This window comes from Cyprinus carpio, chromosome B12 (genome assembly GCF_018340385.1).
Source record: "Cyprinus carpio isolate SPL01 chromosome B12, ASM1834038v1, whole genome shotgun sequence".
Taxonomy (NCBI): Eukaryota; Metazoa; Chordata; class Actinopteri; order Cypriniformes; family Cyprinidae; genus Cyprinus; species Cyprinus carpio.
In genome coordinates, this window is record NC_056608.1 from 13,271,918 (window position 1) to 13,288,714 (window position 16,797).

General features: G+C 37.2%; 1 protein-coding gene across 4 annotated transcripts in view; it reads right to left on the bottom strand.

Annotated features, from left to right (window-relative positions):
- Positions 1-16,797, bottom strand: part of LOC109097694 (MAGUK p55 subfamily member 7-like) — a 140,790-nt gene that overhangs the window by 47,324 nt on the left and 76,669 nt on the right. For all 4 annotated transcript variants that reach the window (XM_042735450.1, XM_042735451.1, XM_042735452.1 and 1 more), the window contains exons 5-6: positions 15,339-15,419; positions 10,556-10,687 (exon numbers count right to left, since the gene is read on the bottom strand). In XM_042735450.1, coding sequence (XP_042591384.1) covers positions 10,556-10,687; positions 15,339-15,419 — 213 coding nt within the window. The remainder of the gene's footprint in view (positions 1-10,555; positions 10,688-15,338; positions 15,420-16,797) is intronic.

Here is a 16,797-nt window from a genome sequence, read left to right on the forward strand (position 1 = left end):
TCGTGCAGTATACAAATGCACACTTAAGATCTCACAGCTGGATTTGACTAAGTTTGCAAAGTTTTTGAAATTATATGTTCATTAGTCATTCAAAGATTTGTTTAAATGAAATAAATGCATATTTGCTGAATGCTGACGGCAAACGAGAAAGTATTATAATGTTTGCCTTTCTATTACTAACAATATAAAAACAACCATTATAATAATACTTTGTATACATTTTAATTCCTTTGTTTAACAGTTCTATCTGATTATTCAACCCTCTACATTGTGAGTAAATGACTCGCATATGTGACTAAATCTTCATTCTGGTGACTAAATGAGGTCTAATATTAGCCAATGCCTAATAAATTCTCATATTTTACTCGCCAGTGTGTAAGTTAGAGGCTAGGTATAAGTTTAGCACAGATACAGTTCCTTTGGATTTTTTCAGTTTGTAAGAACTGCCGGGTTTTCCGGTAGTGGGCGAAACTAATACTAATATCGTCCCTGTTTTGATTTCACCAAATAAGTTCAAGCGAATGCACACAACCTGATTAATATTCATAAATCCAGCAGCTCATTAATCCTTAGTGCGTTTCATATTGTTTTTATTAGTTGAATTGGTGTCATTATTATCTTATCAGTATTTCTGTTAGTTTTTTCACAATTGTTTTTACAGCAACACTGAATGACCAAAAAAGCACCACCACCAGTCCTAAGTTCAGTTAAAATGACTAATATTATACATACATGGTTATCAAGTTTTAATTCTTAACATTAAAGTTCTATCATTAAGTAATACTTGATTATCATATTATAATGCTTGAAAGTGAAAGAAAAGTGAAAAGTCATGACATTTGCCAAGTATGGTAACCCAGACTCAGAATTGGTGCTCTGCATTTAACCCATCCAAGTGCACACACACAGCAGTGAGAATTGAACACACCGTGAACACACACCCGGAGCAGTGGGCAGCTATATCCAGCACCCGGGGAGCAACTGGGGGCCTCCCCAACTCCTGCCAGCACCGAGACTCGAACCTGCGACCTTCTGGTTACAAGTCCAATCCCTTACCATCAGGCCACAGCTGCCGCCATATATACACATACATAAATATTGGTCTGGCGAGTAAACTAAGAAATTTACTAGCCAATGGCGATTTAACTGCCAAGGTGTCCGTAGAGGGTTGTTATTAGACAAACTTCTGTCCGTGGACAGAACTGTTAACAACAACAACGAACAAGAGGGAGAATGTGAGCACTGGGTGTTCAGGCGCTGCAATTCTCAGCTTCGTCAAAATAAATGTCCTGTCACGAACGCATCAGCCAAAAAGAAAAACTTATTGTCCGATGCCGGCCAATGTCTGGCCAATATAAGTCTATTACTGATCTCAGCAGGTAACATGGGAGATGAGTGACACATTAGCTCTCAGGTCAACATTACCCTCTGATGGTGCATGTCAGTGTCTGTCCTCAGTATCTCACTGGAGTGAATGTTTTCTTCCACTCAGAGCCATCAGGGCCATGATATATTTCTCCTGAGTACACAGATGTATTGCAAAAGTGCTATCATGTGTGCTCCCATCTTTCACCCCAATTAATTTCTGCGTCCATTATTTCTAGAAAGTGACATTATCTTAGTGCTTGGTTTTTCATCACTAACCCAAACGGATGACCTTATAACCTTCCATATGCAACATCGAGAGCATTCTAACGAGCTGCATCACTGTGTGGTATGGCGCCTGCAACGCGTCCTGCCGGAAGACCCTTCAACGCATCCTAAGAGCAGCTGAGAAGATCATTGGTGTCTCTCTCCCCTCCCTCCAGGACATTTACACTGTGTTGTACACTCGCAAAGCCCTCTGCATTGCAGGTTATCCCATTCACTAATCACACAGCTTCTTCAGTCTGCTGCCATCAGGGAGGAGACTGCGGAGTCTCCAGGCCAGGACCAGCAGACCATTCATCTGGCTGTCAGGAAGCTGAACTCGCTCATGAACTTGACAGTCCTATATAGTAATTTGTCTTCCTGTTATAACCTTCCATATGCAACATCGAGAGCATTCTAACGAGCTGCATCACTGTGTGGTATGGCTATTACATATATAAACTATTGATATCAAAAACCAAAAACTATCATTCAGATATATTCAGCATCAAAATAGACATTAAAATATACAAAAAAAGGTTTCTAATGAAGCTGCTGGAGAGGAAACATCAATGAAGCCTTGTGTCATCAAGCCTGGTGTCATGAAGGACCATCACCTTGATGTCTAATGAAGCTGCTGGAGAGGAAACATGATTGTCGGCGCCGATATTAAGCATTTTTATTGTTATCGGCATCGGCCATTTTCAAAACCGATTTGCCGATAAAACCATTTTATTTTGAAATGCGCGATCTGGCACTGATCCAGCCACCTCAGTCAGAGCGCACCGCTCTGTGGCCTAGACTAAGCCCCGCCCATCGTCCGTCTGATTTGTTGGGAGTCACGAGCCTGGCCAATCAATACGGCTGGCGGCTGGAAAATGTTCTGCTCTCACACCGAAAGCACAGGAGCTGCTTCAGTGATCATCATCACACATCAATAACTTATCTCTCGAAGGTAAGAATGCAGTAAACGTTCCTGAAGTTGCAATAAATCACTACACTGAAGTTGCAAAACACCTAAATATAATCGATTTATGATGACAAGCCCCGTTCAGTTATTATACTGTGAATTCCAGGTCAATGTCCGTCATTGCAGTGATATGCTTTAACGGATCATCACATCAGTGCTGAGATAGTGAAACTAAAACCTACTTCTCTCATTATTCGGCCAACTTAACGTTATATTGTGAATAGATTATCAACACGAATGAATTCACTCACGTCTGCTGCGGTTTTTTTTGTGTTGTTCACATAGCTTCACTGAACAGCGTCCGTTCCGTTAGGGCTCTTAGTCAAAAAAATTGCGCATATTTGGAGAAATATTGCTTTATTCTAACATGATTGCAAAATAATTTATCATACAGATTCAGAATTACCATTATGCAATTTTGAAGAGCTGAAAGGGCATCAAGCGCGAGCTCTGACGCCCTGACGCGACGCGAGCTCCCTATTCCTGATTTAGTTATCTCCGCGGCCGCGCGCTCTCTCATTTGACTAATAACCAGGATGGGGGGGATTTCCCCCTTTCTGGTCTATGCATCCCTGCCTCTGCTGAATAACTTTTATCCCCGGTGGGGATAAAAACATCATGCAAACCCGCTCTGACGTCCAGATCTGAATCAAATGATTCGCGATACGCGATCCGATTGAAGTGCATCGAAACAGTGAATCATTTTGCGACGCAATGGTTTAACTGATTCGGAGTTTCAAAAAGCTCCGTTGTGTTCTTTGCTCGCTTTCTCAAATTCTCGATGTAATTTGTTGTTTGAATAACCGTGGACATTAAATCATTACAATTAATAGGTTTAACTTAGGCTTACAATGTTTTTATTAAACTGAGATCACACTAAATACAATTTCCGTCGTATTAAGAACATTTCATAAAATTTTTCAAAAGCACCCCCCCCCCACCTCTGTTTATTTCACAAATCGCACCCTGCTAATAACCCTATGCTAATAACGTAAATTGTCAATAATCTCACATTGCACGTTTTCTGGATGACGCTGTCCTGTATACTTCCTAGTTTGTATCGCCGTGATAAACAGTCAAACAAACATTTTACACATCAAAGATAAAAAAAAAAACACTATTACAATATGGGTTGTGTGTGTGATTTTAATGCAATTCCGGGTTGCAAATAAAATGCTAAATATAAACACACACACACACACACACACATAGATATATATATATATAGAGAGAGAGAGAGAGATTACATTTATTTTCCATTATTTGTTCATTTGTTGCTGTTTAAATTTGCTTTAAGTTTTTACTTTGTTTATAGGATGCTGCTGATGGATGCAAGTTTTACTTAGTTTACAGAATGCTGCTGATGGATGCTTATGTTTGTTGTTATTATTAATATTAATGTTGTTATTATGAACAGTTTTCTCAGAATTAAAGATGTGTTAAAATAATTTAAAGAGAGTCTTTGTCAGAGGCCTTTTTATTCTTAATTTTGACATTAATTTTCATTTTTACACTAGACACATATCGGTTCAAAATATCGGTTATCGGTCTCCTTGATCTGTAATAATCGGTATCGGCATCGGCCCTGAAAAATGCATATCGGTCGATCCCTACCTTCAACTCAACCTTGCCAAGACAGAACTGTTTGTGGTTCCAGCAAACCCATCGTTTCATCACAATTTCAGCATCCAGTTAGGCACATCAACCATAACTCCTTCAAAAACAGCCAGAAACATTGGAGTTATGATTGATGATCAGCTGAGTTTCTCAGACCACATTGTTAAAACCGTCCGGTCCTGCAGATTTGCTTTATTCAACATTGAGAAGATCAAGCCCTTTCTTTCGGAACATGCTGCACAACTCCTTGTTCAAGTTCTTGTTCTGTCCAGGCTGGAATATTGCTATGCTCTCTTGACAGGTCTTCCAGCCAATTCTATCTAACCTTTACAATTAATCCAGAATGTGGCAGCAAGATTAATTTTTAACAAGCACGTCACACCTCTGTTTATCAATTTGCACTGGCTACCAATAGCTGCTCACATAAAATTCAAGGCACTGATGTTTGCCCAAAAAAAACCACCACTGGCTCTGCACCCCTTTACCTAAATTCACTACTTCAGACTTATTAAATTTTAAATTAAATGTTCCCTGCTGGTGGAATGACCTGCCAAACTCTTCAAGAATCGGCTAAAAACACATCTCTTCCATCTTTATTTGATCCTCTAACTCTACCAGTCTCTATTCTAATTCTATTCCTTAAAAAAAGCTTGCCCCTTTTAGACTTGCACTCTATTCATTTACTAACTGCTTGTTTTCTTTATAAAAAAAAAAAAAACACTAACAGTAGCTTCTCCATTCTTTTTGTATTCCATTTGTTTTATTTTTATTCTATAATTTAAAAAAAAAACTTGCTATGTGTACTACGTTAAGCTAATTGAGACTTGTTATAGCACTTGTGTATCATTGCTCTTTTGTTGATTTTGATTGCTTCCATTGTCCTCATTTGTAAGTCGCTTTGGATAAAAGTATCTGCTAAATGACTAAATGTAAATGTAAATGTCATCAAGCAATGAGAGGTCAAAGAGGAAATGAGAACAGTGTGAACTTTTATAGTACAGAAAGTCTGTTGGCTATGCTTGTGTTCCAAGGCTCAACATTACAAATCTAAGCTCAGACATTCAAAAACATTTTTTTTCCCAAAGTATTAAGTCTTGTTTTGGCTTCACGTCTCTGAGATTTGGTCCTCTACCACTGTATAGATTTCATTGCCATGAACAGTCAACAGCAATAAGCCAAAAGAAACAAGTGTTTTAGGACATCCCGCATGCTTCACTGACATTGTCCTGGGGTACTGAAAATTGTTTGAGGAGAATAACACAAACTTCAGTCATTCACTTTGGTCACTTCACTTTCTTTATAAAAAAAAAAAAAAAAAAAAAAAAAAAAAAAAAAAAGAAGATTATGAAAAGATTATGTACTACAGTACTGCAAAACATTTACCAAGCCTAGAGCCGGATTCTCAAAAATCTTAAGAAAGAAGTTAAAAAGTTCTCAAATATTTTCAAAAGAACATAAGAAGAAAATGTCTTAAAAATAAAATCACAGGCTTTGTTGCTATTTGATTGTGTGGACTCAATGATCATCTCCAAATAATACAGATTACAGTAATATCAACTACCATAATAATGGCTGACGGGGAGTTCAGCAATAGGATACTCACACACTAGTGTGAGAGTATATGCTATGCTGTTGGAAAAATTTTTGCAATTATAACATTAAAAACAAAGTCCCTATTTGACTTGTTTTTGAGTTGCTTAAAGTCACAGGATCATGACATGTCATTTTTACATTATCTATCAGTGGTGTCAGATGAAATATAGAGAATTTTATTCTTAATGTTATGTGAATCCAGAATTTTGGATTCTCGAGTCTAAACATATGGAATTTGAAGAAAAGATATTGATTAGGACTGTAAAATCCCTCCTGAGATCCACCCTGGCAGAGATCATATTAGGAAAACAAATACAGTTGCTTAATAATTACTTCTGTCATTTCTCTCATTTCTTTAAATAAACAGCAAAGGCAAATTTGTAGAAATTCAATAAACACTTTCCTGCTGACTTTTGCATTAAACTTCACTTGTTGAACTTCGATCAATCAGATTTACATTTAACCATATACAGAATCAAAATGACTTTCAGGTTTGATTCATAAATAAAATAAGAATGTGTTTGCCTATTTAATGACAAATGTGTTCCACAACAGACCCCTAAGGTTTGTTTACACTAGTGCGTTTTCGTTTTATAACGCTTAACTTTTGCTATGGTTATGGCTGTCATTTACACTACTCCGGCATTTTCGACCCTTGGAAACTGAGACTTTTGAAAATGTTGCAAACCCTGTTTTAGATTTAAAACTCCGAGGTTGCTTTTCAGTGTAAACGGACAAAAACGGAGACCTTTGAAAATGTGGCTGCCCACATTTGCTCTGTGTATCCTTGACGACTGTGTAAACAATAACATCATGTTGTACCCATAGATATGTATAGGTAGATGCCACATTCAGCCGCTCCAAGCACCTAGACGCGGTCCGCTATCTAAATAATAGGGAATCTACCTATATATATATATATATATCTATGATTGTACCTGCATGAATGTTCATGTGTCATGCATTTTCAGTTAAAACGCTGCTTTAAAACAAAAACTCACTGTAAACAGAGCCTAACTGAGTATGTGATAGATAGATGAATATAGAGACACACTTGTGATGCTGTTGTTAAAGCAAAAGTTGGATATACCAAACTGTGTCAACTTTTCACTCAAACTGTTATACTGACAATATAATTTGTGATTAAAAAATACATTCAAACAGAACAGAAGCCAGAGGAGGTCCTCATTTTGGAGAAGGTGAGGGGGTAGATTACTACAGCTCTCAGGATGAGTAACATGGAGATTAAAGAAGACTACTACATCAAAAGACAAATTGTATAAGTTAGGGATGAAAAATTTTGTTGGCCAGGCTCCATCTTAAAAGTGCAATAAGCACCTAGATGAGAATATGCTAGCCAAGACAAACCGTGCAATGAAAAGTGTGCACACACAATCTATAGCCAAATCATCTTATTGGCAAATGTCTGTTCTGTCTACTCTTCTCCTATTACTCAGTCTGAAAATCTGAATAGAATATATACACTTCATCTATCCAACAAACACACACCCATACACACAGTCTTTTGCCTTCCTATAGACCTTTCAGTAACCTTATCCAAAACGACACATTCTTTCAATAAAATCCACCACTGAGCTCACTTCTGTTGCTGTTGCCATCACCACACATGTATGCTGATCCAAGCCCAATTATTTCAGCATCCTGCCATTGCTGCTAATAAATCAGCAGGTTAAAGTTACCAAATAGAGGGGAGAGCATTTGAGGATTTGGGTCCCATCCCCGAAGTACTTAAACCCCCTCCACTTTCTCCTCATTACTCCCCTCACTAAAATACGCATGATGTCATGGGCTGAAAAATGATAGCAATTAATCAGAGCTACTGAATCCTACCCATTCAACTAATCACAATTATACAAATCGATGAATCATCCGCAGAGGAAGAGGCCTGCTAACTACCACACACCAGAGAAAGAAAGAGAAATTAAAGTTCAACTTTGCAGAACTTTTGTCATAATGACTGCACAGGCTGTCTGCACCTGATATATACAATTTCAAATTCAAATAAGAGAAAAAAAAAAAAAAAGAATTGATATTTAACTTGTCTGAAAAACAGCTAGAGGTTTTGGAGGGGCAGCCAGCATCTAAAATTGCCGAAGACTTGGGCCACAGGTCACACTATACCTAACAAAAGCCCAATGTTTATTGAGAGGAAAAGGATTTATTTTGCATTTCATTTCACAATAAAATCGAATGCTGATCAACTACAGATGTTAAATCTGAATTATAACGCATCTGATCTGGAACGCATTTGAAATCCATTATTAACTGACCACCTATACACCATATTTCAGGACATATAATCCTGTAGGGCCATTCATAAAAACAATTGAGCTGAAAAGCAGGTGTGTTTATCATGCATTGTCTCTCATACAAAATGTATATTATTACTTAAGACCAATACAAGGAAAGGATTTTTAGAAATCTTGGCCAACTGAAAAGTATGAACATGAAAAGTATGAACATGTACAGCACTCAATACTTAGTTGGGGCTCCTTTTACCTGAATTACTGCAGCAATGCGGCGTGTCATGGAGTCGATCAGTCTGTGGCACTGCTCAGGTGTTATGAGAGCCCAGGTTGCTCTGATAGTGGCCTTCAGCTCTTCTGCATTCTTGAGTCTGGCATATCGCATCTTTCTTTTCACAATACCCCATAGATTTTCTATGGGGTTAAGGTCAGGTCCTGCTGGAAAATGAAATCTTCATCTCCATAAAGTTGGTCAGCAGCAGGAAGCATGAAGTGCTCTAAAACTTCCTGGTATACGGCTGCGTTGACCTTGGACCTCAAAAAACACAGTGGACCAACACCAGCAGATGACATGGCACCCCAAACCATCACTGACAGTGGAAACTTTACACTGGACCTCAAGCAACGTGGATTGTGTGCCTCTCCTCTCTTCCTCCAGACTCTACGACCCTGATTTCCAAAGGAAATGCAAAATTTACTTTCATCAGAGAACATAACTTTGGACCACTCAGCAGCAGTCCAGTCCTTTTTGTCTTCAGCCCAGGCGAGACGCTTCTGACGCTGTCTGTTGTTCAAGAGTGGCTTGACACAAAGAATGCGACAGCTGAAAGCCATGTCTTGCATACGTCTGTGCGTAGTGGTTCTTGAAGCACTGATTCCAGCTGCAGTCCACTCTTTGTGAATCTCCCCCACATTTTTGAATGGGTTTTGTTTCACAATCCTCTTAAGGGTGCGGTTATCCCTATTGTTTATACACTTTTTTTCTACCACATCTTTTCCTTCTCTTCCCCTCTCTATTAATGTGCTTGGACACAGAGCTCTGTGAACAGCCAGTCTCTTTTGCAATGACCTTTTGTGTCTTGCCCTCCTTGTGCAAGGTGTCAATGGTCGTCTTTTGGACAACTGTCAAGTCAGCAGTCTTCCCCGTGATTGTGTTGCCTACAGAACTAGACTGAGAGACCATTTAAAGGCCTTTGCAGGTGTTTTTAGTTAATTAGCTGATTAGAGTGTGGCACCAGGTGTCTTCAATATTGAACCTTTTCACAATATTTTAATTTTCTGAGATACTGAATTTCAAGCCCCAGAGGGTTAAAGAAAAAATTCTCATTATTATCAATACTGAAAACATTTGTGCTGATTAATATTTTGTTTGGAACCTTTTTTTTTTTCAGAATTCTTTCATGAACAGAAAGTTCAAACAAACAATATTTATTTGAAATAAAAAAAAAATGTCCTTACTGTCACTTTTTATTAATTTAAAGCATTACTGCTAAACCCCCCCCCCCCCCCCCCCCCCCCCCCCCCCAAAAAAAAAAAAAACAACACTTACTGACCTCAAACATTTGGTATTGTAAATATTGTGAATACAACATGTAATTACATAGTGACAATGCAGTCTATTTAGATTAAATCAATAACTAGCCATCACGTGTATCACAAGAATAAACTTGGTATAAAACCAGACATACCGTCTTTCAGGGAGACAGACATTATCTTAGGTCCAGAAATTAGAAAGTCGACATTTGTCTAGGAGTGTTATGCTACACTACCACACCACCTCCAATAAATTTTTCTCCCCACAAGCACTTAAGGTTCAGCATATTTGTTGTTACGTAGTAAAAGAAATCTAATACAGTGGCAAATCACCCAACAACTGCTCAGCTAAATACAAAAAGATTTAAAATGTCATTTTGGGATTCTCGAAACTCGAGAATGCCAGTAGATGTCAATGCTCATTCATTGTCACTTTCAAGTACAGTACAGCCTCAAGCTTGAATCCAAACAGGTTTGTGCAGCTGATGACTATACGAGTAAACAGAGGTCTTGATTCTGACATCTCGCAGAGAAATTAGATGAAATGGAGGAGCGAAAGTTGGCTAGAAATCTAGCCTAGAGAGAGCTGTGAACGACACGTAAGGGAAAGAGGAACAGACACATACATCTAGATGCCACAGGAGACCACTGGACATAGAGCGGGTAAGAGCGTCTGTAAGGTAATGTGGAATGTGGCTTGTGTCATGTTTAGATGGAGGATATGTGGTCACTCAGGAACTAGAGGATAAGGGTGAACAGGGAGCGCGAGCCAAACACATCACTGACACTACCGCGCGAGTGCGCTTGTATTTATGTGCTTCATGTTCACAAGAGTGTTTTCCACTACGTGAGCTTGAATTATGGCAGGCCCTGTGTGTCTGGGCTTTGACAGCATGTGGAAATTTGCATGTGTTTGTAAGTGTGTGTGAGAAGGAAGTTCTCTCACCAACGGCTCTTTATTCTTGACCAGTCGAATGATCTTGACAGAATCTTCTTCATCATCAATGTCGTCTGGCAGAGGAGGAAGTTCTGGATCGTAACTCTTCCTGGCCACGGTATCATGAACCGACAACAAACTCTGCAACGAGAATGAGTTGTACACATAAAAGTCCACAGAAGCTCACACAGTAAGACAAACAGTAGTCGTTTGACTGATTTTGTGTAGCTACTCGTTTTGGCTAATCATTCCAGCCTTCATACTCCAAGCATCTGCTTGAATCCTATAGTATAAATCATGGCGCTTTAGAGGTCTGCTTTAGATTACTACCTCCTACTGACAAATAAAGCTGCTTTTGAATTGATTACAGTCACTATTTCACTACAACCCTCTTTGGCAATGTTATTTGTTAAAGTGTCTCCAGCAGGAAAAAGAGAGAACTGAATCAAAACCAAGACCGATCATATTGTCATCTTTCATTCAATTAGATTATTATGAGTATTACGAGCATCCCACTGGGAATACGGCAACATTGCTGTGAGCTTCCAAGGGGTGAGGACACTTTATGGCAGATGGATGGACAGAAGGCAATGAAGTTCTCAGCCATTTCAGATATTTCACACCTCAGCTCTCAGAGAAAGAGGTATAGCAAAAGAATGACGGCATTCAGAGATTCATTACTGTTTTAATGATTCTGTGTCTCAAATGAAGCTGGAAATACTTTTTCTTTTACTCCTTTTCTCCCTCGCATTTCCAATATAAAACCATCTTGCAGTTGTGTGCCAGAGATAAAAAAAGGGAGGGAAGAGAAAAGAAAAAAGAAAAAAAAAAAAAAAAAAAAGAGAAAGGAGACAAGACAGAGAGGAGAAGAAAAGTGTCTGTTTTATGACATGGGATTAAGCTCCAGAACAACACTCAACATGTGGCTAAAGCAAAACAGATGGGAGAAAGAGAGAGCGAAAGAGAGAGGAAACAAACAGGGAGAGAGAGTGAGTCATGTGTCTAGTAAGCGGGTCAATTTCAAATCCAGCGTTTTACTGAAAATGACATATTAAATATTAGAAATATCTGATAATTAATTTGTTTCTGTCAAAACACTTCAGTCTTCATAGATAACTAAATTGAATTAAAAAATTAAGTTGAATCTGAATCACTCAGTCAGTCTAGACCAACTCTGCTGAATTCCCTTTTTACCAGAAAGTGAGTTTGCAGTCCACATTTAATGTCATAAAAAGATTGCACGGATAATAACAAGAAAACTTCTTTCCACTGAGTTTTTTCTCATAAGATGCACAGAGGGAAAATAAACATACAGTGGTTTAAATCAGATCTAGACTGTGATCCGAACCCTAGCTGATTTAATAGTAAATGGTTTCAAGTCCACATCTCACTTATTTACTGTATGCGACTCAACTTTCTGAACTGCAAATTATCATTCATTTCCGTCATGTACATCTTGAAATTAATCAAGAAATTCTGAGATACTTAAAATCAGTATTATCATGGACTAGCTGATCATTTGACAATATGTAGTAAAAGATACACATTTGAAAAAGTCTACTTATTTAATAAATTAAATGAAGACCTACCACTGTGATACAAATTTGGCTCTCATTATAAAATAAACCTAATTTCTGACTAGACTATATATCTGCCAATCAAACACATCCACACACTGTGTTTAGAGATAAGTAGTATATTATGAGATGTAAACAACTTAGAACAACCACAGACACAAAAAAAAGGTTTTCACAATCCCTGTAGGGTACAATGTTGTTTGTGTCTACACTAAACACAGCTCTGCAGATTAGATTGAATGGTGCAGTTGTTTTAAGCAAACTTGAAATGGAACATTTTTAATTGCAACCGAGTTGCCATGCATTTCTTCTGCCTAAGTCCTCCTCCAGAAGACAAACAAACACACACATTGTGACCTGGATTCTTCCAGATGACCAGATCTATTCTTTCAACAAGTTTAAAAAAAAGAAAAAAAAACAAAAAAAACAAACAGATTGTGTTTCGCTTGGACTTGAATAAAATGTCACAATATAAATATTATTAAAGCGTCAAGGCATTAACCATCTGCAACCACATTTTTTTACCATTACTCTTTTTTTTTTGTCTTCCTTTTTCTAAAGGCCAAAATTAACCTGGCATTGTGATTCAGTTTTCTTAAAATGTGTGCAGCTTGCCAACACAAAGCCACACGAAAGAATGCACATGCATGCAGAGCTGACGATTAATTTGTACACGGATGTGACAATTCAAACACATACAACATGACACCCTACGAAACATCTACATCACTTAGCTCGATACTGGATACTTAATTGTTTTGAGCTCATTTCTTCCAATTTAGACTATGTTTGCCTATCCTCATCTAATGCTCACAAAGTTAATCACTGAAAACATTAATTTACTAACACAAACATACTCTTTAGCAAATGAAAATTAATATCCATTTTTCATACTGTGCACTATAATGCTGTGATGTCATAGCATGAAAATAATTATCATCTGTATCAGCTCAGCTGGAACTTCAATGACAATGCATCCCTGATAGTATTGCGCACCACATAGCAACAGCTAAAAGATCAATTAAAAATTACCTTAGCAGCTGCACAGTAATGCCACTGAAAAGCAATCTAGTCTCTTACAACAAATTCAAAAGATAAATACATGATGAACAGTTCAAAATATTTAAACAATTCTTCCTCTGTATAGAGGTCACAAGAAACCAATGAGTGAAACCATCAACTGATGAGTCAAAATATATTTTTGGATTTTCCAGGAACACCAAAAAAAAAAAAAAAAAAAGCCTTCTTCCATTCTTCTATGAATTGAATTATGTGCAAAGAGGTTTTGTTTTTTAAAGACAACATTTCACTGACATATTGACCTTATTTTGACATTTTGAACCTGCCATTAAATATCAATATGTATGTGCCTAAAAACTAGAATTGGATTGGCATTATTTACAGCTTTGAAAAAAGGCTGCTCACTGAAATCTGACTTTACTACTATCTGCTCATGGAAAGGATTACTTCAGGAAAATTGTAGCATTTCCCTGCCTCTTTCATTTGATTAGTCCAATTTAAAACACTGGTCTTCACATTTCCCTGATGAGTGAAATTGTGAGGCAGCGTAATAGCTTCACTCTGTTCCCACAGAATCTGTCTACAGTCCAACAACTCAGTCTAAATTCACTATCCTGCCATGCATAACACACTCAAACACAGACACAGACACACAAAAGACACAGACAGAATAAAACAGACACAGACACAGACACACAAACAGACAGAGGTATAAAGGGTGTTTTGTGGAGCTAAACTCTCTCCTGAGATTGAAGGAATAGGGTCAACATAAGGTCAGGTGGCAAAAGAGTGAATTGAGGGTCAAAATCAGTAACTCATTTCTTCAGGTACTCTTGCTGTGTGAGCATGTTAATTAGTTATACTGGGTCTCTTACAATAACAAATTGTTGAACTTGTTCAAATAAAGTCTGGGAAATGTAACTGGGCATGCAGCTCTCATTAGGAAAGAGTTTGTCATCCGAACAGTCATTATTCAACCTGCTGAACTAACTACCCATACACATGCCTGCACAAAATCTGCACACAGAAGTGAAAGAAAAAAGGGCAAAGCAATACACTTCTATCTATTTTCCTACACAAACCGAGAGCCACTCATCTCCTCTTTCTCGTTTAGACCAGAGCAGCTCTTTCTTTCTTCAACACACGGTTTGCCGTAATTGCTGCTTTCATCAATGTCTATGTAAGTCTGTAAGCGGGTCTAATATGAGTAAAATGTGTTTTTTCATGTGTGAATCATACAGGAGGGAGGAGGAAAGAGATCGTTTAATAGGTTCTGATTTATGTCTGGTCGAAGGGAATGGATCATTTCAACACTAATTGAGAGTGATACAGTTACTATCGTACAGAGACGCCATTCTAGTCCCCAGAAGCCATCTGCTAGCGCTTTACACAGCACCAACAGACACTGGGTTATAGACATACAAGGGGGAAAAAAAATAGACTAAAGAAAAGAAAAATATAGAAAGAAGAGCAGAAAGTACAATGATGGTGCAGCCAGACTAGTTCAGATTAAAGACAATTAACACTACCGTTCAAAAGTATGGTGTCAGTACGTTTCTTTAATATAAGAAATTCATATTTTGAATATTTTATATATTTATATTATTGAATATTTCAATCAAACACTGTTATTTTGAACCATTCATCAAAAATGATAAAAAGACATGGTTCAACAAAAATATTAAGCTGTCACAACATTAAAAAAAAAATAATAAAACAAATAATTAAATAATATCTTGAGCACCAAATTAGAGTGAATGATTTTTGAAAGACCACTGAAGTCTTGCCACTCCGTGACACTGAAGACTGGAGTAATGATTCTAGAGTAAAATTCAGCTTTGCCGTCACAGGAATAAATTATATTTTCAAATATATTAAAATAGAATAGTATTGTAGTAGTATTTCAAAACTTTGTTGTTATATCAAATGAATGCAATATATAAAAAAAAAACAAATCAAGTTAAACCAAATTAGTTTTATAGAAATGATGTATAATTTCCTAATCTTTTAATTATTTGTGAGTTACATTTCAAAGATGTGTTACTTAGTTAAACATAGTTTAGATGACTAATATTACAAAAATGTTGAAAATGGTAATATTAAAAGAATGATCAGATGTCCAAACTTTTAACTGGTACTGTAACAACACTTAACGGTATATCTGTCATTTTGTGTGGTTTTGTTTACTCTCTTACCTTTATATGTGGGTTGGACAGTAGCTTGACAAGCTCTCTGATCTCATTACTTGCAGTTCTTCCTTGAAGTTCCTCTGTCAACTGACAGAAACAGACATGAAGGATAGCAAGAGAGAGAAACAGAAACCAGAGAGCAAAAGAAAATGAGCATCGATAACATCCGTGAACACATGCATTGGTCATACAGACATGAACACACATATTTTATGAATAATTGGAGTATAAATGTCTCCCTTGTGGCAGGTAGCAGGTGGAGAGTGTGTGTATGTTTAAGAGATTGAGAGATTTATTGCAGCGCAGACGCACACTAAATGAGGCACAGAGACACTTTGTGGCAGGTAGAAGTTGGTGTTTGTGTGTGTGTTTGAGAGGTTGAGAGAGAGATGGGCTTGTTCCCCAGATCCATTTGAAGTGTTACTCCTGGGCCACAAACTTCTTATTGACCCCACTCACTCTGGTTCTGGGTGTATGTGTGGAGCGAGTCTGCTGAAACGATGTAATCAGTGTTGAAAGAATCGCTCCCTTAGGATGTCAGTAGACTTTTCCAGTAACCAACCAAATGGGAGGTGATGTTCAACTGAGTAATGGTGGCAGCGACCTTTAGTGAGACACAAACATACAAATTGCATCATGTGTACAATAGATACACACAGTACCATCCCACTGCAGCTGATGTCATAGCAAGCAGAGGTCACATATGGAGAAAAACAGCTTGTGCAGATCCGGGATCAGTCTTTTACGACTATAGTATTTGGATACTTTGTGCATGCTCAAATATAGAATGAAGTTTTTGTATATTTATTAATTTATCTATTATGGACCCGAATGATGGTGGATAATGCTGTTGTTGGTTCTTTGTTTTATGCATAAAAACGTGTACTCTGGGCGAGATGGTCCATCTGTGTGAATTGGATGCGGACAGGACAGTTGGGCTGTCACTGGACAAGCATTAAAGATTCATTTTAAATGCTTGATATCAAATTATGCTGCACTATTTCGTTTTCCACTATGTCATATTCGTTTCATATTTATTGTGTACTGTATGTAAAAACAGTGTTCTGTTCATTGAGAAAATATGATTCCCAGTTCATTGAAATTTTGTTTTTCTATTTTGTTTTATTCTTATCATATTTATTACCCATGTTTTTAGCAGTTTATTTATCAGTGTAAAATATTGTAATAGAATTTAAAAAAAAAAAAGTTACTGCTTAAAGATTGAATCTATTTATTTTACAGTTTTTAACCATTTTTTAATTAATTAATACACCTTTTTCCTAATTAATATGGTGAATATTACATAAAATTAACAAATGTCACTAAAGCAACTGTTATGCATATATTTAAACTGTATTATCATATATTGGATTTATATTTTAAAAATCCATATCAGATAAGCAGTACAAAATATCCATGCATCATTATTTTAAAGAAAACACCACAAAAACTTAAGATTAAATTT